The following is a 22864-nucleotide window of genomic DNA, read 5'->3' as shown; positions in this document are numbered from 1 at the left end:
AGTGGGTTTTTGAAGAAACTAATATATTTTCAATCTTATTAAAACATTATTAGGGCCAACTGTGTATGTCTCTTACTGGCATAGCCAAGGAAAACTCTCTGGTAAGCGTTAGATACCATGTGGTTATACACAGAAGTATGTGAGGTTTCAACATATATTGCTCATAATGCTGAACCAGTTCATTTGACTTACACCTCATCCTTCTGGCTATGAATAAGAATCATGCTGGCCCTTTTAGCTGGTTGTTCTGGACTTTTTGGTCAACTCCCCTCATCACTGCTACTCAAAAGTAGCATTCTTGAAAGAAAAAGAATGACAATTGTTGAGTAATTATGAGTTTAGCAAAGAAGGCAGTCACTAGATAATTATATCTCTTAAGCTTGAGTTAAAACATTTGGTGAAAGCAGAGTATACTTTCAGAAAATGAGGAGGACATAATATTTATGGTGTTTTTTATCATCTGAAAATAAACTTGTTTTTCCTACTCAAATTAAATTTTTATACCAAGTGCCAGCTTGTAGAACATAACGTAATGCTGAATGAGTTTTTACTGAATGCTAGCAAAATTATATCTTGGATAAATATTTTCAAGGCTGTAGTAGAGTCCTGTGTAAGAAATGTTAATGTAATCTTAATAATTAATTGTAGGATTAGCCATTGACTTCAAAATTTGAAGATCTATGAGGGAAACATGAAATCGTCCCCTTAAAAAAAAAGACTGAATTCTCTTGCTAACCATGCAAAAGTTGCAAACAGCTGAAACTTCGGTCCTTTGAGAATTCTCCTGAAGGGCCTTTATCAGTGACTAAATAAATATCCTCATTGTCCCTCCCATCCTACTGCTATTGTGCCACTGGGTCACATTACTAGGAAACTGTCATTGAGGTCACTCCATGTGTGACCCTGTGGAAATCTATCTTCTGGCAGATGACAGCTTACATTATTGAAAAAATGAGACCAAAAAGATGACAAAATGGAATTTGTGGCAAAGAAAAGGTAGCTAAGGTTTTTTTGTTTTGTTTTGTTTTGTTTAGTATTGAACTACAGTTAATTTTAAAAATCCATATGCAAAGTCGCCTGGTTGGCTCAGGCAGTGGAGCATGGGACTCTTGATCTCAGGGTTGTGGGTTCAAGCTCCATGTTGGGTGTAGAGATTACTTTTCAAAAATCTTTTTTTATTTCAATTTTTTAATTTCAATTCTAGTTAAAAAAAATTTTTGTTAAATCTTTAAGAAAATTCTTATCCAAACCTTGGCACTTGAAGATGAGCTAAAGAAAAAGAAAGTCATGACTCTTTGTTAAGTTTGATGTAAACACAGGTGCCAAGTCCTGCTGTTGGCTGCAAGGCTGATAGGAACCAGTTTGCCAAAGCTTATTTTTTAAGACACACATCACAGGTCACAGCTCAGAAATAACCTCTCCTTTGTAACATTTCTGCTTGTCTGTCATTTCCCTTGTACCTATCAAATCTCACCAAAGTTAGTGCTGCATAGCTATCTCCATTGTTTCCTTAAACAAACCCCAGCTACATTAAAGAGTTTGTACATGGAGACTTTGGGAGAACCAAGCCGAACATTGGCTCTCTAATGAATGTGACGGCAGACATTCTTGAGCTGGATGTTGAGGTAAACCATTTCATCGTGGAAGTGCCCGCTTGAACATTGAATTCAGCCAAGGTTATACTTTTGGGCATGCGGGGGGTGGGGGGGGCGGCATTAAGCCAAATAGGTATCTATCTCTACTCACCTTAATAGGTATTTGAAAATGGTCAAAATCTCACAGTAGCATTGTATTGGGGGAGGGACTATCTTTGCAATCTTTATCTTCTTAAAAAATACAAGATCTCTTTGTGATCCTTGCAAATCTATAGCTAATTTACATGTGGCATGAGATCTTAAACCCTTAAACGGAGCAAGGAAATGAAACTTAAGAGCCCTTCATATGTCCTTTGGACTCTACAGAGTTCATTCTCATACCTATTTTGTCTTATAAAAAATTTAAGGCAGACTACTCAAAAACATACATTCAGGACAGGGATAGAAAATGGGATGAGCCAATGGTTATTAATAAAAACAGTTCAATAAGGGACCCCTATGATGTGGTACAAATTCTCTGCTCTTACAGTCTGAATTGAAACAAGGTTAAATTCTTAAGTATTTAGAAGAGTGGATTGAATAGGTCCTTCAGGCAATTCTCCATAAATATTTTTTTTCCCATTCGAGCATCGATAGGTATTGAGTCACAAGTTGTGTGTGCTCCCTGATGAATACCTGAGGAGGAATGGGGCTCCTCTCCCATGCCTCCCCACCAAGAAAAAAAAAATTAGGAGACTAGCATTTTGCACTTCAGGTTAGTATCAATTATAAAAAGAATTAGGTATAGTTGCCTCATACGAAAACAGCTACGGTAATCACATGATCACTGGAGCATTATCAGCAATTCTCTTGAGTGTTTTCAGATTAGATTTTACACAGCCCCTGCAGTACAGCCATTGCTAGCACCTTCAAGGTTGCAAGGAGCCTTGCAGAGAGACTGTTATTTTGAGAAAGAATACCTAGTGTTAAAGAAAATCTCAACTGCATTCAACTTCCTTGACCTTAATTCTTAGCACAACTTGGGAATGTCAGTCACAGGCCAATGTTCCTTATTCCTGCTTGTCCATTGGAATCACCTGTAGAATGTTTTAAACTTCCCCTGCTCTCCGAAAAAATAAAAAAATAAAAAAATAAACTTCCCCTGCTCTCAACACATACAAGACTGTGATCTGAAATATTTAGATTTTAGGCATGAGAAGCAACCCGTTAGCTTATATATAGGTGTTCAGTATGTGGCTATGTTCTGAAACAGAACCAAAATATCTTCTTGGGTTTCTAAACGATACACACACACACACACACACACACACACACAAAATAGTTATTTGGGCTTTCCTAATAAAACTTTCCTGATTCTGGTAGTGACTCATAGATTAATTTTAAAAATCACTTTTGGTAAATCATTTTGGGTTTTAAAATTTAAGTCTCAAAAAAACCCAGAACAAGACATGGGTGCAGTGGGCTTTTTGGAACTTCTCAAATTAGGCATTCTAGGGTAAACTACTTCTAAAGCCTAGGACGTGATTGTTTATGTGGAGAAAAAAAGGTAGCCTACTACTGTAATCTCATTATGACTTAAATCAAGGTTTTTCTCTAGAAGAGCCAAACCAGATGAGTAGAGATAGATAAACTTGATTTTAAAAGAAACAAAAATTCTGAAATGATACACAATGGTCATTTATCCTTTTCTAGTTCCAGGTGATCTTTCATACTCATTTACTTTTCATTTGGTTGCTAAGTTACAAATAACACCATACATAAGTGTATAGACTACTTGAGTGTTAGTTCAATGTAAGATGGGAAAATGAAAATGAATGAAAGTTGCTAAGAGTTGAGGGAAAGTTGGTGTTGCTTCCCAAATTTGCTTGTTACTTTACTCATAAGTAATATTTACAAAATTTAGATGCACTCTAGTCTCTCTTATTGGTCAAAAGGTACAATTGATAACCAGCTGAGTGACCAAATACTCCGTGAATTCAGAAACAAACCTTGGGCTCAAGAATCTCAAGGCCTAGTATGTATTTTAGAGTGTTGAATTGTGGTATTCGATGACTTTTTTTCAAATGCACTTTCTTCTGTTGCCTTATATTAAAACTATTAAGTGTATGCAGTATTACAGCAAATGCTTACTAGAACAGTAATGTTTTCATATCTTGTTTTCTTCCTTTTAGTCTGTAGATGTTGACTGGCCCCCTGCTCTGGATGACTAGCATTCAAAATTGGAAACACAGAGTAGGGTTTTCGTGGCATGATGTGGACCTCCATTCAGCATACACTGTATAATGGCTCTTTACTCAGCATTACAGTGTCTTGGAAACCATTTGGATCATGTTGATCTACGTATTTTAAAATTTGTTGTAACATCTCAGGATCTATGTATGTGTATATTTTGTGTTAAATGTTCTAAGGATGTCTTATGATTTTTCTTGTTCCCTCTCCTCCACATGCCAAACTATGAATAATGAAAACATTCTCTTAATTCTTTCATCTAGAGAAGTACACAAACAGGATACATTCTCTAATAATCTGAGAAGCTATAATTTCTTTTGGCAGAATTTGCCTCCATAAGACATACCACCTTCAAAATCATGTTCTAAATTTTTAAAATGATCTTGATAGAAGTTCTATCTAGATTTATACAGCACAGTATCCTATAATATTCTAAGGTACCAATGCAAATCTAACATCATTAATGTTTTTCCCAGTAAGCTTTAAGCAAGCTATTACCAACAGAAGTACTTTTTGATATAATCTGTTACAAATCTTAATGACTTCAAGTTACTGTTTTGACAACTTAAAGATATCAATACGTTTCCTGGGGAGGGAAAGTGAAACCGTAGGAATTGAGGCATACATCTTTTAAATAAGGAGACACAAGTGCCTTCAGTAACTTCAAACCCAGGGATAAGATTTTGAAAAATTAAGATTGCTAAACAATCTGCTGTTATTCGAGTGCTTCAATATATTATCCAATTTCAAACATCTTCATCAAGTGGATAGGATATTATCATTTCCATTTTATAAATATGAAAACCAAAGAATGAAAGTTAAATGATTTATCTAAAATTGTTAGTTACTTCCATATCAGGGGTTAAAACTGAAGTTTCCTGGTCTCTAGGGTCCTTTCTTAATAAACTTTGTGAATGAGCACCCACTGTGTGAAGGAGGCACCAGAGAATGTCACTTAAATGCACTAACCATGAGAAATGACTTTTGGAATTTATATACCAAATCAAGGAGCTTGCCAAAATATAGCCCAAGTATACTTCATATGACCTTATATAATTACCATTTGTTAATAAGTTCATCATCAGTTGGTACTATGAAGAGGAAAAACATGAAATAAGCCAAACCTAAAGAAAATGGATGGGTCATTAAAAGAAACGTTTCAACAATTTAAAATTTCAGATTTAAGTGTAATTTCTATCACCCTGATTCAACTATCTGAGCTTATTTTAGAACACATGTGACTTGAACAGTATTGGATGATTGTTGTCCCATCTCTTCATTAAACATGCTTCATAGATACCAAGATGTATTATTCATTTTAGAAATCAGTAAAATTATTTAATTGACATGAAGAAGTTTCATATATGAATACTAGCAAATAATAGTTTCACTATTTTCAATGCCAGAAAATGAGAAAGGGATAATAGAAATAAACTTCTGATAAAAAGGTAAGAACTTCTGTGTGAAGATTTCTTTATTTCTGGGGAAGTTTTGCTACAAAAAGGATTTAAATAATTTGGGAGATAGTCTTTTGCATGTTTGTTTTTGGCTCAGCTTTGAATTTAGTGGAATCTGCAAAATGGAAAAATTAAGAACTTCCTTAACAGAAGATTTCTATTTCTTAAATTTCTATTCCTGACATTATACAAAATTTCAAGCAAACAGTAAACATTAGCTGTATATACTTTACTTATTCCATATGTTCATATATTATGAGACACAGGTTGTTAAAAATCAATGTAGGTCTTTGTTTTACGCAGAACTGGGAACATTAATAAAAGTACTATAGTTTCACTTTTGCCTATATAAAATTATATATATATATATAAATTATTTTAAAATTAGTTTTGTGATCTCATGGCTTTATTTTTAAATTTTTCTTTTCAAATTTTTATTTAAATTCTAGTTAGTTAACATAGAGTGTAACAGTGGTTGCAGGACTAGAATTTAGTGATTCGTCACTTACATATAGAACACGCAGTGCTCATCATAACAAGTGCCCCATTCATAGCTTTATTTTTTTTTATCAAAATTCTTATTTAGTCGTCAATAGCACTTGGAGAAAAGGACCCTTTTTAACTTCTTAGTATTTCTTTGTCCCAAATATATTCTGTGATTTAGCTTAGGAAAAACATCAACTCAACTCTGAATACCTGGAAAAGTAAAAAACAAAAACAAACCAAAAAAAGCTGGGGGGGGGGGGGGTGGAGAATTTCCTAAGTAAGATAACTGGTTATATTAAGAAGTTATATGAAATAAACTCAGAAGTTAAATTTCCATTTCCAAAGAGAGAAATATCTTACTTAGGCTGATCTCTTTTTTTGAAGCTTTATTCTTGATTTTTAAGCCCAAATAAATGTGAATTTTGATGCAAGCTTTTTTGATTTTTAAAAATGGTAGTACCCTTTTGGTGCCTGAGCGGCTCAGTCAGTTCACTGTCTGACTTTGATTTCAGCTAAGGTCTTGACCTCAGGGTAGTGAGTCTTTAAAAAAAAACAACTCACTTTTTTCTTAAAAAAAAGGTACTTTATTATGGAAAAAATACTGCTTTTATGCTATTCATTTAACTTTTTTCATTTTGAAATAATTTTCAACTTACAGGAAAGTTACAAGAAAAGTACAAAGAACCTTTTCTCCTCCGAACCACTGAGCCAGTGATGCTCCATTACCTCGAACACTTGAGTGCATAATTTCTACAAAGAAGAATACTCTTCTAACTTGTCACAATAGAACTATCCACCCAGGAAGTTAACACAGATCTTACAACTGTGTATCCAGACCCCACTCAAGTCTCACCAGTTGTCTTAACAGTGACTTTCATAGGCAAGGGATCACAATTAGCACATAACCGTTACGTCTCTTTAGTCTCCATCAATCTCAAAGTTTGTCTTTCCTTGACTTTGAGTACTTTAACATTTTTGAAGATTTCAGGTCAGTTATTTTGTAGATCGCTCTTCAGTTTGGGTTTGCCTGATGTTTCCTTATTATTAGGTTCAGGTTGTACCTTTCTAGCACGAGGATACCACATAAGAGGTATAGGTATTACCTTTTTTGCATCTTATCAGGTGCCATACAATTTTGATTTGCACAGTTTCTGATGACTGGATTTTAATTGAAATTCAATTAGCCAATATATAATACGTCATTTGTCTCAGATGTAGTGTTCAGTAATTCGTCAATTGCATATAACACCCAGTGCTCATCACATCATGTGCCCTTCTTAATGCCCATCACTCAATTACCCCACCTCCCCACCTTCCCCTCCAAGAATTCTCAGTTTGTTTGCTAGTGTTAAGAGTCTCTCATGGTTTCTCTCCCTCTCTGATGCCTTCCCATTCAGCTTTCCCTCCCTGCCCCCCTATGATCCTCTGCAATGTTTCTTATATTCTGGACTTTTTTTTTTTTTTTAATGATTACTAGATTTTATCAATTAATGAAGGCAGTGTCTGCCAAGCTCCTCTATATTTATAGTTACTCTTTTTCCCCTTGAGAAGTATCTTATAAGGAGATCATCAGCCTTTCATCCAGTGGTTTTAGCATTTACTGAAGACTTGTCAAAAACTGATTTTCCAATTCCACCATTCCTTTTACATGCATTGGTTAGCATTCCACTGAAAGGTAGAACTTGCCCTTTTTGTGGATTCCTGGCTTCCTATTTTATTCAATAGGTTATAATTTGTTACTAACAAATGCAAATGCATACATGCAGGCGCACACACACACACACACAATATGTTTCTTATTCTACAATTCTACATATATTGAAGATTGGGAGTTGTATACCAGTACTTCCAATCCCAAACTTATTCTAGTCTTCTCCCTTTTCTTACTTGTAATACTCTTCTCTGACAGATGTCTGGCTCCCATTAGCCTTAATATATTTACTTGATCGATCAGTCCCCCTCATAAATAACCCGTCTCCTACTGCTGCATCCTTAGTTCAGATCCTGAGAGTCCCCTCCCTACTACCCTCAAATGTCCTCCTCAGGCTTCACCCTGTAGTCCCACCCTGGGCCACCCCCTTATGCCCCTGTGGCAGTACCTACCTGTACCTTGCTCAGAATAAGTGAATGACTTTTGTCCTGAATTATACAGGAAGGGAAAGAGAGGCAGGAAATAAGTCAGGAAGGCAGGAAATGAAAATCTTTTAAAAATGCATTTTAGTACTCTACAAAAGTTATCACTTCAAAAGACAGTTACATATGCAGGTATATTCATTCAGCTATAGCTTTCCATAAAAATACCTAATGTTTCTAAGAAACCAAACTGTCTTTCCAAAGGAGGATGCTATAAATAACAAAATCTCACTGATACTTTAAAAGTCAAAAAAATAAAAAATAAAAAATAAAAGTCAAATCACAACAAAATTTTAAGAATTTTAGAGGTTTTTTCCATTTATTATATTATCACAAAAAAAATCACTGTATACAAAGATATTACAAAGGTAATAAAATATTATGTACAACAAACAGGATTTTAACACTTTACAAATGATTGCATCTTTTAAACTCATTTGGCATTAAATAACTGAGAACTTTAAAAAAAACTTTTTTCAATGCCTCTAAATTTATTATAGTCACTAAGAAGCATATAAAAATACACAGCACAGTAAAAAATAGGATAGTGCCATTCTGTAAGGTTCTGAATTCAGGTAACAGTCATTTTTCAGTACATTCTTTAAGAACATAAGTCATCTCTAAAGAGTTCATCTGGTCTGAACCATGACCCCAGTGAAATCTCTTGAGAGACTTTCATACATAGAGCCACAAAATCTCCATCTTACCTATTTCTTACTATATTTTAGACAAAGCTATACTGTTTTGATTAGATAACAAAGAAGAAAAATAGGCAAGATGTTTACTTTTATCAAAAACTTATATTTACTAGGCTGATATCACTGAAAACTCAATTTATTGAAGCACCAACATTATTTACTAATTATTGTGTATTACTATTCACACATAGGTGTTTAATTAAAATTTTTAAAATTATTTAAATTTTTGAAAGTCCAATAGTAAACTGAAGTTGTGGGAACAAGTGATAGGTGACAAATGATAAATTTTACCCTCTTTAAATAGATAATTATTAGCAGGTGGTATTTTTTCCTAAAGCCATAGACATTTGGAAAATAGAAGAAATAATTGTTTAAAAGTTTTATCTGTATTTTGTTTAATAGTGATGGTAGTAGGGACATGATGAGGATTTTCTGATCTATACTTTTGTATGCATGGAAAAAATGACAATTATTTTTGAGATTCAGTCTTACCTATCAATTTTAAGTTTGTGCTTTAAACTCTAAGATATATTGGTTAAAATATTAATTTGAGTCTTAGCCAAAGGCATAAAATTGGATATAAACAAACCATACATATATCTCTGATTAGTTGCCCAATCCTGGGCTTATAATGTTAAATAGCATGATGTTTTTTTATTTTATGTGATACAAAAAGCATCCTAATTTTGCCCCTTTCATAGTCAATCCCTGAAAACAAAACAGATCAGAAATCTTTCAGTGGCAACTTCATTAGCTATGATGAGGTTCCCTTTTAGGAAGACAGTCCTATAACTCCCAATTCATAATCAACTTTGGCAAAGAAATTAAGGGGCCTAGGAACTTCAGAGCTAGAAGTCATTAAATGACCTTATTTTTGCTATATAATGGAAACTGGTTCTGAAAGGAGTAAAGGCCAAAAGATAGGCCTCCAGATCTGGGCAAAACAGATAGCTACTCTGAAGAGAAACCTATCCCAGAGTTCTTACTAAAGAATCTAATCCACAGTGATTTCTCTCTGCCATGTATTAGGAGTGTTTGGTTTAAGAGATTAATCAGGGCCACAGAATACACATAGATGTTTATTAATATTTGACTAGCACTATACTATTTACAGTTTCTTATGCCTTATTTAATACAACATATCTTGTGAGGTAGGTAAGCAGGGTATTATCTGCATTATGTATCAGAAGAGAGGCCCACAGAAGGCACGATTTCTTAGACACTATGTAATGAGTATGTGGCCGAGCAAACCCAGATGTTTTGACAAAAAAAAAAAAAAACTTCTTTCCATTTCTCCATGCTATTTAACATCACATGACAATTTCTTTAATCCTCCTACATATTAATGTATGATATAACAAATTATTTGGTGCTACTGGGCAGCCGGGATCACAATTCCAAGTCTCTCTTAACATGGACAGTCTAACTTTTTTTCCTGAAACATTAGGTTAAAAACTGACAATCTAGCTATTAGAGAAATCCAGTTACCTATTTAAAAGATCATTATGATAGTAGGTTCTAATGACAGAAATCAGAATAGTGGTTTTTGACGTGTAGGTAGATTGGTAAGGGCATGAAGGAAACTTCTGGGGTACTGGAAATGACTGTTTGCATTTGTAAAAATTCATCAAGCTGTACACTTAAAACTGGTTCACTTTCTGTACTTTACTGTATATATTATCCCTTAAAAGAAAAAGACCAACATCAGTGAGAGCAAGGGTTTTGTTTCATTCACCTCTGTCATTCTCAGTGCCTAATATGGTCCTTTGCACACCGGACATTCAAAAAATGTGCTGTGTGACTGATTACATTAATACGGGAGTGTCTGTGCAAGGATCAGGTGATGAGGAAATGCACACAGGGAGAAGATTAAACCTGCCACATACAGCAGAGAAAAAGGAGCAAGGTCAGAGATGTGAAACAATCCTAATAACTGTAAAATTTCTACCTAATACAGTTAATATTACAGGAGGCAGCTAAATGTTCACATTTAGCTACTTACAACTATGTGGCTTGAAATGATAGAAGAGTCAAGACTGGTTTGAAAACGGAGGAAAATTTAGTAGAACTCTCCTTTAAAGGAACATTCCAGAATGCAGGAAATGCTCTAAATACAGAGATGTTCACGAAAGCAGCATTTTAACAGTGTAACAACTGGGAGCAACTTGAACACCCAACAAAAAAGTAAAATGCACACTGATGTATTTCATGCAATATGAATGGATTAAAACACTTCAGAGCAAAGGCCAAAGGGGATGTGAAGCAGAAGAGAGGGCAGGACAGCACAGTCACTACGAGTAGGGGCTCCAGGATGCTGACTGAGGTTACACTGGACTCTTGCATGGCTGGAGGACCTCAGCGAGTTCCTCTGTTTGCCTTTGGTTCCTCATCCATGAGGAGAGGATAAACTGTACCTATTCCAAAGGGCTGTGTGAGGTTTAGAAGAAACGATGCTTTTATAAAGCCTTGACCTGCTATGGGCCTTGAGCCTGGCACATGCTATGGGCCTGACAGATGTTCACCGCTATTAAATATATGGTCTCAACTGAAAAAAAAAAACAAACACATTACATAGTTGGCATTCTTTGAAAAATCTCTCAGGTTACCAGGCATCCATGACTTCACCATGGTATCTACTCTGCCTCTGTTCCTCCGCGACTATAACACGTCTTCTTTAAGACTGGGCTTCTCCTCTGTGAAGTGCAGTTCTGCTTCCCTAGCTGAGGTACACTTTGAATGCGTCCTCAATGCAGAACTCCTCTTACTGAATTATAGTCATTTAAGGTTTGTCTTATTCATCTTTTGGACTTCATCACTTAGCACAGTCCATGGCATCATGGTGCTAAATGGTAGCTATTGGTAGCTAAATGGTAGCTATTCACGGACATAGGAGTGATTATAAAAATGTGGACAAAGATATGATTTTTTAAAGGGAAAGGTACTTAAACTGGCAGGAAAAGCAGCGATGCCAAGATTACCAAGCTTGTTAAATATATAATGTGGTTCAAGGAGAATGTGGTATTTTTAACCAGAAGAGAAGATTCTGTTTGAGAAAAGGAATGAAGGCCTATAGTAAGGAAGCATTAGGAATAAAGGAGGGACAAATGCAAGACATTTTTATGAGGCAGAATTTATTTTTATTTTTTTTTTTTATTTTATTTTATTTATGATAGTCACAGAGAGAGAGAGAGAGGCAGAGACACAGGCAGAGGGAGAAGCAGGCTCCATGCACTGGGAGCCCGATGTGGGATTCGATCCCGGGTCTCCGGGATCGCGCCCTGGGCCAAAGGCAGGCGCCAAACCGCTGCGCCACCCAGGGATCCCATGAGGCAGAATTTAAAAGACTTATAACTAAGTATGACTATGAGGGAGAAAAGGAATAAAACAGGATTTTGAGGTTCCTATTAAATATCTTGGGTGGCAGGGTAAATGGTAATGCCATTACTGAAAGTAGAAAATGCAAAAGGGGTGGGCGAGGCAGTTTATAAAGGCATTTGGGTAGCGTGAGAGAAAGCTGAAACTGTGGGCACTGATGAGGTCACCCAGGGGAAAAATAGCACCAAATGAGGGCTGAGGTTGAGATTCTGGAAAAAAGTCAACCTCAGAGAGGAATCTTACCTACCACAGAAACCTCGGAGGAGTATCCAAGAAGGGAGTAGCCAATAGGAAAGAAGGTTATGGATGGGTCACGCAGAATGAGGACTGATAAAAGGACACCAGATTTGACAAGGAGAGCGTCTCTGGTCATTTTTCCCAGAATATCATAAGAAAGCAGTACGAGGGCGTGCCTGGGTGGCTCCGTCAGTTAACTGTCTGTTGACTCTTGATTTTGGCTCAGGTCATTATTTTGGATTCGTGAGATGAACCCTGGGTTGGGCTCTGCGCTGGGCATGCAGCCTGCTTAACATTCTCTCCCCCCTCTCTGCCCTTCCCCTCCTGAGTACACGCATGCTCGCTCTCTCACTCTCAAAAAAAAGAAAGAAAAAAGAAAAAAAACAGTAGGAGGTGAAAGATTAATAAGCCAAAGAATGACTGGGACCTGAGGAAATCGAAGCTGAAAGCATTTCCCAAGTCTAGATGTGAAGGAAGGTGGACGAAGGTAGTAGTTAAGATTTTTGTTTCCTTTAAGGCTAGAGAAGATATTTACCACAGTTATACAAAGAAAACCACCACTAAATAGTGATGTGAAGATACAAAAACAAGACGGAAAGAACAGGGTCCAGGATGCAAGTAGAGTTTAGAAAGGCAGAGGGCACTTTTTCCTTGGAAACTAAGTATGAAAACATAAATACACTTAGAGATAGAAGAGAAACAGATTGCCAGGTTATTTTTATATTATAAAATAAATTCTATGATCAGTAAATAGCACCTGAAAAAAAGAAAAATCCATTGGAAATACTCTCAACACAGATGTAGTAGTACCTTCACTCAGCTTACAAGGGGGGGGGGGGGCGTTGCACAAATCTATAACCTTGCAAGACAAGTGTTTAATAGTCTGTGTTAAGCTGGTCAGTGATAATGAATACAAAACTATAGAATTCTGTATTTTTTAAAAAAGCTCACTACCTATCAACTGCTATCTGGAGCTATCCTGGGTTCATATTTTGAACAGAAAAGAAATGAGGCTTCCTAAGTTTTACTTCCTCCCTGGTAAGTTCTTCTTATGCTTATGGCTTTTAAAATTATATAGTAAAGGTTTCATTTTGAAATCATAATTTCTAAGAAATATTAATGGTACTTAGGTGTCTTTAATCTTTTTCTCCTGCTTCCTAAACTATCCTAACCCCAAGTCTTATCTTATTCTCCTTCCCATTTCCTTCCCTTCCTCCTTCATTCCACTCAGAACTTTTATTTACATGACAGTCATATAATATATCTCCCATTTTAATTGTTCCAGTAAACTTACTAGTTTGTTTGGTTGGACACTGTGTAAGTGAAATGACATGTTGTTTCTAGCTCAGAACATGCCCAACATTCATGGTACGTTCTAATTGTAAAAGAGACTAAGTCTTTAATAAGTTTGTTACTTAACATCATGACAATTCCATCACAACTAAGATTACTGCCATCATTTTGCCCCTGGGATTACTTTGCTTTCTAACAGTTTGGATTACCATTATTAACCCCTGACCTGAAGATGCATGATTCTGACATAAACCCAATGTCACGTTAAACAGAATTGTAAAAATAATGGACATCTAATAATTAAAGCTGTTCTTTCTTTTTCTTTCTTTCTTTCTTTCTTTCTTTCTTTCTTTCTCTCTCTCTCTTCTCTCTCTCTCTCTCTCTCTCTCTTTCTCTTTCTTTCTTTCTTTCTTTCTTTCTTTCTTTCTTTCTTTCTTTCTTTCTTTCAAAAAACAAAGTTCTATTAGTAGTACTTTGAACATTCAATAAATATTTACTGAGTGCTTAATATGAGGCAGACCCCGTTCTACAAACTGGAGATTCAACAAACAAAACACAAAAACTTTTTTATCCCTGTGGAGCTTATATTACAGTATAGGGGGAAAAAAACCCAAAACAAATAAATGCTTAGTAAAAGTCAGATCCTGGTAAGTGCTATGGACCAATATATAGAAGGGGACATGGAGTGCTGTGTATAGGCTCGAGGAAGGCCTTGATCAGTAAAAGTTGAGTGAATCTGAAAGATCCTAAGAAGTGAGCTCTGCACGTATCTATCTGAGAGAAGAATAATCAAGGCAAAGAGGACAAGTACAAAGACAGTCTGAGGCATGAGCGTACTTGGTGTTTCTGAAGAGAGACTATGAGGGCAGAGTGCCTGGAGATGAATGAGGAGAAGAAAATGGTAAGAGATGAAATAGGAGGAGTAAGAGCCTGCCAATTTTCAGGATTTTGTTGAGCAGGTTAATGATACAATTTGACTTGTTTTACAAATAATCATTCTGGCTACTTTGGCGAGAAGAGACGGTAGGGCACAAGAAGTGACAGCATCTCTGGAGGCTAGAGCTTCAATCCAGGCAAGAGGTGATAGGACACTGGCTTAGAACAGGAAGTTAGCAGTAGAGGTCAAAAGAGGTGGGGAGCTTTGGATATATTTTGAAGGCATGGCCTACCAGATTTGCTGATGGATTGGATTTGGGAGAGAAAGAAAAGATCAAGGATGACTCCATGGTTTTGAACCTGAGCAACTATATAAGCATAGCACTGCTATTTACTAAGTTGGGGCAGCCTGAAGGGGAACCAAATTGGGAGGGAAGATGATGAACTCAGTTTTGGATGTGTTGAGTCAGAGCTCACTAATTAGGTTCCTAAGTAGAGATGTCAAATAAGCAATTTTGCATACATGGGTAAGCTCCAAGCCTGGAGGTCAGAGGATAGGTCTAAGGTAAGGATAAAATTTAGGAACAGAGAGCATGAAATTAGATGTGATCACAGTGAGTGAGGGAACACAAGAAAGATGAGAGGTCTAAGGAAACCTCTTCACCTTAAAGACATGGGTGTAAAGCTAAAAATCACAAGCAATTTTAAAGGTAAGGATTTAATTGGTCTGAAATGTAGAGAACTTTCCCTACCTTGAGTTGAGTGAGTTGAGCTCACTTCAACTCTCTTCTGTTCAAGTTAGATTTTTTGTTTAAAAGATTTTACTTATTTGAGAAACAGTGCACATTTGGGAGAGAGGGAGGGAGAAGCAGACTCTCTGCAGAGCAGGTAGCCCTACTTGGAACTCCATCCCAGGGTCCCAGGATCATGACCTGAGCCCAAGGCAGTCACTTAACCCACTAGGCACCCAGGCCTCAACCCGAGTTAGATTTTTAATTTTAAAGATTGTTGACTTACATGCAAATTTAAGAAACTCCAAGAAACCTCAGAAAACCCCTTAGGGGTCACCTTGGCCTATGAGTCTCAAAAATAATAAGAAAATCATTTCTCTAATGGCATAGCCATTATAGGTTTTACCTTAAATTTGCTTAAAAGCAAATATCAGTTAATTCATTTAACTAAGAATACATTAATACAATACAAAAGAAGTATAAAAAAAGTGTATTTGGAAGAACTGAGGTGTCTTGATATTCTCTTCATTCTGTACTGAGAAGATGGGGTAGGACTGTAAAGCAGAAGTCCCACCACACACAGTATCGGGTCACATGTTTCAAAAAGAAGAAACAGTAAAGTCCTTTTAAATTTCTATTTCAGTATTTTCCTTTCATGATACTTTCCAGCTTGGTCCCAAACTACCATTTAAGTTTTACAAGTTACCTTGAAAAAATTCAAATGCAAAGGAGTCGCTCAATTGCTCATTCTGCATAGTGCCAATACCAGAATACTGACTATGAACAAAACTGTGACTGTTGGGATTAGTACCGTTTGATGGTCCTGACTCATTTATCATACTGTTATCTGTACAGTTGAAATCAGATCCCTCAAATGCCTCTGGCTGAGGAACAAAAGCAGTAGTACTGGAACTGGCACCTGCTGGCATACTGGGAGAGGACATCTGATGGAGCTGTCTCAAGTCTCTTGGGTCTAACACTGAATTACATGAGGGGTTTTCGAGATTCATGCTCACAAGTCTCGGATTATCAGTCTCCCTCATGCTGTCATTACTAGGTGTTATCATAGTCATAGGGCAATTCGGCAGCATGTTACCATCAGAAATACCATATAAATCAGCTGATGACATGGACGGCGCTTCCATTCTGCCTATGTCATTCGCATTGTTATAAATACAAGCATTAGAGGCATTCAAATCACTCTCAAGAGGTATTTCCAGATATGGTGAGATACCTTGTGGATTAGAGGAGAGTGTCCCTGTTGAAAAACCACTCAATGGATTCGTATTGACTGCACGTGAGGTGGGGTGGGCCCCTGATGACCAGCTTGAAGAAGCCTGAGACACCATTGAAGGTATGGGTGAAGAATGATGTGACAGTGCATTTGACATGGACACAGACGAGGAATAGTAGGAATCTGCTTGACTTGAAATGCCTGAAGTCCTGGGCATTTCTGTCAAAACTGCACCATGAGAAAAGTTTGATTCTGTGGGGAGGAAAATGTTTTTTACAAAGTGAAACAAAAGTATAAAAAACACTATCTCTAAATTAAAATTGCATAACCACACTAAGAAAATTTTCAAGCAAACTGATGTAACATTTTAGAGAAAAATGTTAAATAGCACTAAAATTATTACATGAGTCCAAAGCTGAATTCTGTAACACTTAGTGTTTTACAAATACCTATAAAATAATTTTGGTAAGTTATTTTGAAATAGATAGCTTCATTCCAGTTAAGCATGAAAATTTAGCTTCTGAGGCCTTATAAAGGTATTTTTGGAAAGTGAAAAATAAATCAGAATTTCAGGGGTGCCTGGCTGGCTCAGTTGGTGGAGCACACAACTCTTGATCACAACGTTGTGAGTTTGAGCCCGCATTGGGCACAGAGATTACTTAAAAAAAAAAAAAAATCAGAATTTCAGTTAATGGAAATCTAAATAGCCAAAATCATTTCATATTCACTACTCTTAGGAGAAAATGGAGAGACGGAGGAAAGGTTCATTAGGGATGATTGAAAAATACACATAACTTGTTAAGATAAGCATCTGACTCTTCAGCTCAGGTCATGATCTCAGAGTTGAGATGGAGCCTAGTGTCGAGTTCTCCACTGGGCACGGAGCCTGTTTAAGAACTCTCTCTCCCTCTGCCTTTCCCTCTTTCCCTCTCCCACCTCTCTAAAAAGAAAAAAAAAAAAGATGTAATTCTAAGGTACTACAAAATTTCCAGACAGAAAAAAAATTAAGGATTCTGTATGTATAGTATAGGACTGCTATACATACTAAACCAGGAAAAAAGCACAGATTTAAGAATGTAAGGGGAAGAAAAGACTTCCAGTTAAATAACCCTGGTTCAATTATCTAAACCAGAGGTCTGCAACTTTTTTTTTCCCTGTACAGGGCCAAATATTTTATGCTCCGTGGGCCATACAGCCTCTATTGGAACTACACAATTCTGCCATTATAATGTGAAAAAAAGCAACCAGAGACAAAACATGTAATCAAATGAGCATGGTTGTTGTGTTCCAGCAAAACTTTATTTTTAAAGATGGGCGACTGGCTAGATCCAAACCATTTATTCCATGACACATGGTAATTAGGTAAAATTACCACCATATGAACAAATGTAATTTCTCAAACAATAAATCCCCAAAACATAATCATAGTTCCCAAAAGGAACTTAAGAAGCTGAGATCAATTCATTTAATATTCAAAGCACAAAAAAATTTGTGAGCCTAGAAAATAGCAAAGAAGCAGTTTTCCTTTCCTAAGAATAGAATCCAATATACTGTGCAAAGCACTGGTCTTTTGACCGTTAAGGAATACTCTCTATGGGGGATAAAATACCTTTTTTGATGAATCTTCCTTCTCCAGTTGATACTAGGGTACCAGGTCTAGGTCTTTCAGGAAAATTAACTGCTGTGATAAAGTTTTTCCATTATTAAATGCAATTTAAAAAAACATCAGCTAAAATTTGGAAAATTGAATAAAGCAAAAAACCCAAAATCTATTTAAATACAAATCAAATACTCTTACCACAATCTTGCCACAGTTTCTGGAAAAGTAGAGTTGTTTTTTGTTTCTTTGCTTTATTGCCATAAGTATCTGGTTAAAAAGAAACGAGGAAAACATGTAGATCATCATAGGTTTATGTGGCTTCTCCTTTAAAAAACAGGTGTTTTATTCCCATAAAGTGCTTTAAACAAATGTATATGCTTTGGATTTATTAAGTGTTGCAGAATGTGTCCCAAGTAGGTAGTAAAGGGTCTAATACTCATCTTGTTTTCTCATAACACCTATAAGTTAACAATGTCAACTAACGCAATAAGGGCAGGTAAGGACGAAACCAAAATGGAGACCATTCTGAATGGCAAGCTTTCCATCTATAAAAAGGGCACAATAAGGACAAAAATAGAACCTCAAATATAAAATAAATTTTGGTAAACAGTTCAGATACTCTGAAATTATTCTAGATTCCTTTCCAAAGACAGGAATACAAAGAGCATAAATATCAATAGGTTAAAAAAAAAAAATCACCGAAAAATTTTCTGGAAATAAAACGTGAACTATAAATAAACCTAACAGTATGCAAACGTATCTTACAAGAAAATGGTATTAGGAGAACTTTAAGAAATACATAAAACCTTACCACCAAGAACTCATACCTTTTTCATCTGGCAGATATCTAAAATCCATTGATTCACTAACTTCCTGGTCAGAAGGTCTCCGCAACTGCATTTTTACTGTCACTGGTTCTGTTATAGCTCTGCAATATGGTGGAGTCTTAAAAACAATGGCTACTTGACGGTGTACATCAGCTTGCGAAAATATACCTTTTGCTTCCCAATCATTCAACACGAACCGAACTTCTATGTCATCTAATGAATATAAAAGCAAAGGAACAGCAATGGAAAACAAAATCCATCTATTAATCTAAAATACAGATGGCTCCCAGCTGATGATGGTTCAACTTGACAATTTTTTGACTTTATGATGGTGTGAAAGTGATATGCAGTCAGTAGAAACCGTACTTCAGATTTTGATCTTTTCCTGGATTAGTGATAGGCAGCATGACATTCGGAAGATGCTGGGCAGTGGCAGCAAGCCACGTCAGCTACATGATCAGGACGGTAAACCACTGATATACTCACAACTGTTCTGATTTTCACTTTCAGTACAGTTTTCAATAAATTACATGAGATAGTCAATACTTTATTATAAGTAGGCTTTGTGTTAGGTCATTTTGCCCAACTATAGGCTAATGTGTTTTCTGGGCATGTTTGAGGTACACTAAGCTGAACTACGACGTTTGGTAGGTTACGTGTATTAACTGCATTTTCAATTTAAGATTATTTTCAATTTACAGTGAATTTATCATGGTATAGCCCCACTGTAAGCCAAAGAAGATCTGCATATTCTAAATTCAATGAAACAAATAAATAAATACCTTTCTGAACTTTATCACATAGTAGAAATATTTCATCACCACCTCGGACACTTCCACAGTTCTTGTTTACACGACAAATCCTTAATTCTGCAGTATTAGGAGCACCTAAATAAAAAGGATTTTTTAATGAGTTTCTGTCTTAGTAATATTTTTTATTCTTTTTTTAAAAAAAAGATTCTATTTATTTATTCATGAGACACAGAGAGAGAGAGAGAGAGGCAGAGACATAGGCAGAGGGAGGAGCAGGCTCCATGCAGGGAGCCCGATGTGGAATTTGATCCTGGGACTCCAGGATCATGCCCTTGGCCGAAGGCAGGCGCTAAACTGCTGAGCCACCCAGGGGTCCCATTTTTATTCTTTTTTGATGGTGAGAATTCTAGGGAAACAATTTATAGGACAGATAAAAGCTTTAGTGTATAAAGAAATTAAGGACATTAAGTACATTAATCATTCACACCTGTCCTTTTCCTTTCTGACGACAAGCCCACCCTGGTCTATAGCCTTGTGACTTCATTTCTCAGCAATAATAGGTCCACTAGTTAAATTTCCTTGTTCCTAAATTCTCATCCTTTCAATCCATCCATACACTGTCACCAGATTAATCTCTTAAATCATGACTATAACCCTATAACAAGGTGATTTCACGCTCCCTTTTATTAGGAATATAATTTCAGTAACTCTCCCTGGCAATTCAAAATTCTCCGTGAGAAGGATACCCTGATCTACCATTATAGGCCTATGTGCTTCTAGATGCAAAATAGGCCATCATATACCAGGAATGGATGCATATATAAGAGCAAATATGTACACGTGTGCACAAAAACTTTCAGGGCAATTTCATAATCTTTTAAAACTATAAATATCCCTATCCTTTGATCCAGGATTTGCCAACATTCATACTACTGTAAAATTATGCTAGAGACACATATGCACAAAATATGCATATACAGGATATTTACTGAAATACAATTTATTAGAGAAAAAATCAAGAAGGAAACAAACCAAATACCTTGTTTGGTTTAATAAGATGATGATACAGCCATATAAGGAAATATGCAGCTACTGAAGGGAACAAGGTACCTCAAAGGGAAAAGGCTCAAGATCCATTGCTAAGAGAAAAAATTTTTTTCCAAAGGATCTGTGATGATTTAAGTTGCTAAAAGTATATTGTATCAAGGATAGTGATAATGTGTTTTTATATATGAAGAAACTGGTGAAATATGTACCTGAGGATATAGATTATCTTTGGAGGAGGAGATCAGAGAAGATCTAGTCTTCTTGTTATTTCAGTAATGCTTGAATTGTTCTTATAATGAACAAACTTTCTCTAATTGCCAAAATACTTTAAAAAATTAAACTAAAAAACATATAAATACAATACAATACAAATACAATAAAATAAAGTACTTACGGTTGTCATAAATCGGGTTAGAGACAACAGGAGGTAGAGCCGTTGTCAAATTACCATGTTCATCAGGGAGGAAAACTTGAAAACATAATCTCACCACGTTGAGGTCGCAATCTTCAATATCCAGCAGCTGTTGTTCAGGGACTAAATAGTACATTTTTTTTTTTTTAAAGAATGTAAAATAGTCACATAGAACTAAAACCCTGCTAGGTCCTCCTCCCTGCCCAACATTTCCAATAACCCTAAGTAGCATCCAATCTGTACTAACAAAATAGAAGAGTATAAAATCGCAAGAATGCCTTTTATCAGGATCATCATGTAGTCACAGGATTCATTAAGTTATGTGCATGGTCAGGAAGTAACTATCCTAAGTCATCTGAAATTTAGAGCAGAATGCCAAAATGATATTAATAACCAACCAAATTTTTACAAAAAGGGTTGCAGGTTATACACAACAGAGAATAGGGAGAGTATAAATCTGTATGAGAATTATTATCATCCATATTTTATAGATGAGGAACTGATTTTTTTTTTAATTTTATTTATTTCACAGAAAGAGATAATACAAGCGGGGGAAGGGAGGGCAGAGAGAGAGAGGGAGAAGCCTGAGTGGAAGGCAGATGCTCAAAGCCTAAGCCCCAGCTGATAGCCAGAGGGGAACAGGGTCTGCACTTCTGCCACTATATAAAGAACTAAATTTGGCCAGCAACCAGAATGAGCTTGGAAGTTCTCTTGGAAGGTTACAGAATGTCAAAGACAAAGTGTGACTCATCCTGAAGAGGAATGAGCATCAACCAAAGACAAATATAGGACTCCGCCAATTTGGGAAGAAGGTTAGTGTGTTGCATCATGTTAGGAGGAAGTATGATTTTAGAATTCAATTGTGGTTAATAAAAATGCATATAGATTCTAAAGAACTTATCCGTACAACTAGAAGGTCAAAATAATACACCTGTGATGCAGGTATTCGTCTAATAACACAATATGACATAACAGGTGTGACTGCAAAGGGGTTATTACAAATAACAAATGACACTCCTTTGAATTTTTTTGCTGTTATCACTTAGCAAGGATTTTAGGAGCTCTTTGCCAGGAATGAGGGTGAAGACAATTATATATTTATTATAAATCACAGTGTCACAGAAACCCAGAAAGGCAAGTTCAGAATAAGAAGCCTGTTTTTTTTTTTTTTTTTTTTTCCAGATAGAGCCTGCCAATTTTGTAAGAGGTAGCTAGGAAAATGAGAAGTTGAGATAAACTCTCAATAGCCTATAGTGGAAAACAAGAGTTCAGATTCTACCCAGGATGGAAGATCTGATAAATGCCCAATACTTTGGTTGGGGCCCTGAAGGAGCTATACCTTAGGAGTTAAGAATGAACTGGGAAGATACCAGGTCTCACAGAGATGAAGTCCAGTTTCAAATAATCTAAATCACTCACTGATTGGAGGCAATCTGAGACTGCTAACTAACTACCTACCACAAGAAAACCTTTAAGGTAGATAACAATATCCTGGCCTAAAATCTGTATAATTTTTCATATACGATGACTGGTATTCTATTTTAAATAACCAGGCAAATGAGGAGACAAAATAGAGGGATTTTTCTTTCTCTTTTTTAAAGAAAAGAAAAACAACAGCCTACAGAAATAGACCAGGGGTGCCTGGGTGGGTCAGTCGTTAAGCATCTGATTCTTGATTTTCAGCCCAGGTCATGATCTCAGGGTTGTGAGATTGAGTTCTGCGTCATGTTCTGTGCTGGGCATAAAGCCTGCTTAAAATTCTCTCCCTCCCTCTCCCTTTGACCCACTTCCACCAAAAAGAGTAATAGACCACGAAGGGTTCAAATAATGAAGTCTGCAGACACATGATTAAAATACACTTAATACATTCAAGGAGTTAAAA

The 22864-nt window shown here is 36.2% G+C and overlaps 2 protein-coding genes across 17 annotated transcripts in view; one reads left to right on the top strand and one right to left on the bottom strand.

Moving 5' to 3' along the window:
- Positions 1–5279, top strand: part of PUS10 (pseudouridine synthase 10) — a 74447-nt gene extending 69168 nt beyond the window's left edge. For 9 of the 10 annotated variants that reach the window (XM_038551351.1, XM_038551346.1, XM_038551350.1 and 6 more), the window contains 2 exons: positions 1526–1625; positions 3767–5279. In XM_038551351.1, coding sequence (XP_038407279.1) covers positions 1526–1625; positions 3767–3805 — 139 coding nt within the window. In that variant the 3' untranslated portion in view covers positions 3806–5279. The remainder of the gene's footprint in view (positions 1–1525; positions 1626–3766) is intronic. The other variant, XR_005366100.1, reaches the window with a different exon arrangement.
- Positions 5280–5286: 7 nt separating this feature from the next.
- REL (REL proto-oncogene, NF-kB subunit) overlaps positions 5287–22864 on the bottom strand; it is a 43663-nt gene continuing 26085 nt past the window's right edge. For 3 of the 7 annotated variants that reach the window (XM_038551336.1, XM_038551339.1, XM_038551338.1), the window contains exons 5-10: positions 20965–21105; positions 19554–19658; positions 18772–18984; positions 18143–18211; positions 17954–18025; positions 8192–16596 (exon numbers count right to left, since the gene is read on the bottom strand). In XM_038551336.1, coding sequence (XP_038407264.1) covers positions 15806–16596; positions 17954–18025; positions 18143–18211; positions 18772–18984; positions 19554–19658; positions 20965–21105 — 1391 coding nt within the window. In that variant the 3' untranslated portion in view covers positions 8192–15805. Of the gene's footprint in view, positions 5397–5820; positions 5978–6404; positions 6518–7870; positions 7907–8191; positions 16597–17953; positions 18026–18142; positions 18212–18771; positions 18985–19553; positions 19659–20964; positions 21106–22864 lie in introns of those variants that run through there. The other 4 variants (XM_038551341.1, XM_038551342.1, XM_038551340.1 and 1 more) reach the window with 4 other exon arrangements.

This window comes from Canis lupus, chromosome 10 (assembly GCF_011100685.1).
Source record: "Canis lupus familiaris isolate Mischka breed German Shepherd chromosome 10, alternate assembly UU_Cfam_GSD_1.0, whole genome shotgun sequence".
Classification (NCBI taxonomy): Eukaryota; Metazoa; Chordata; class Mammalia; order Carnivora; family Canidae; genus Canis; species Canis lupus.
The sequence above is the reverse complement of the archived record's forward strand: the minus strand, read 5'-3'. Positions and strand labels throughout refer to the sequence as shown.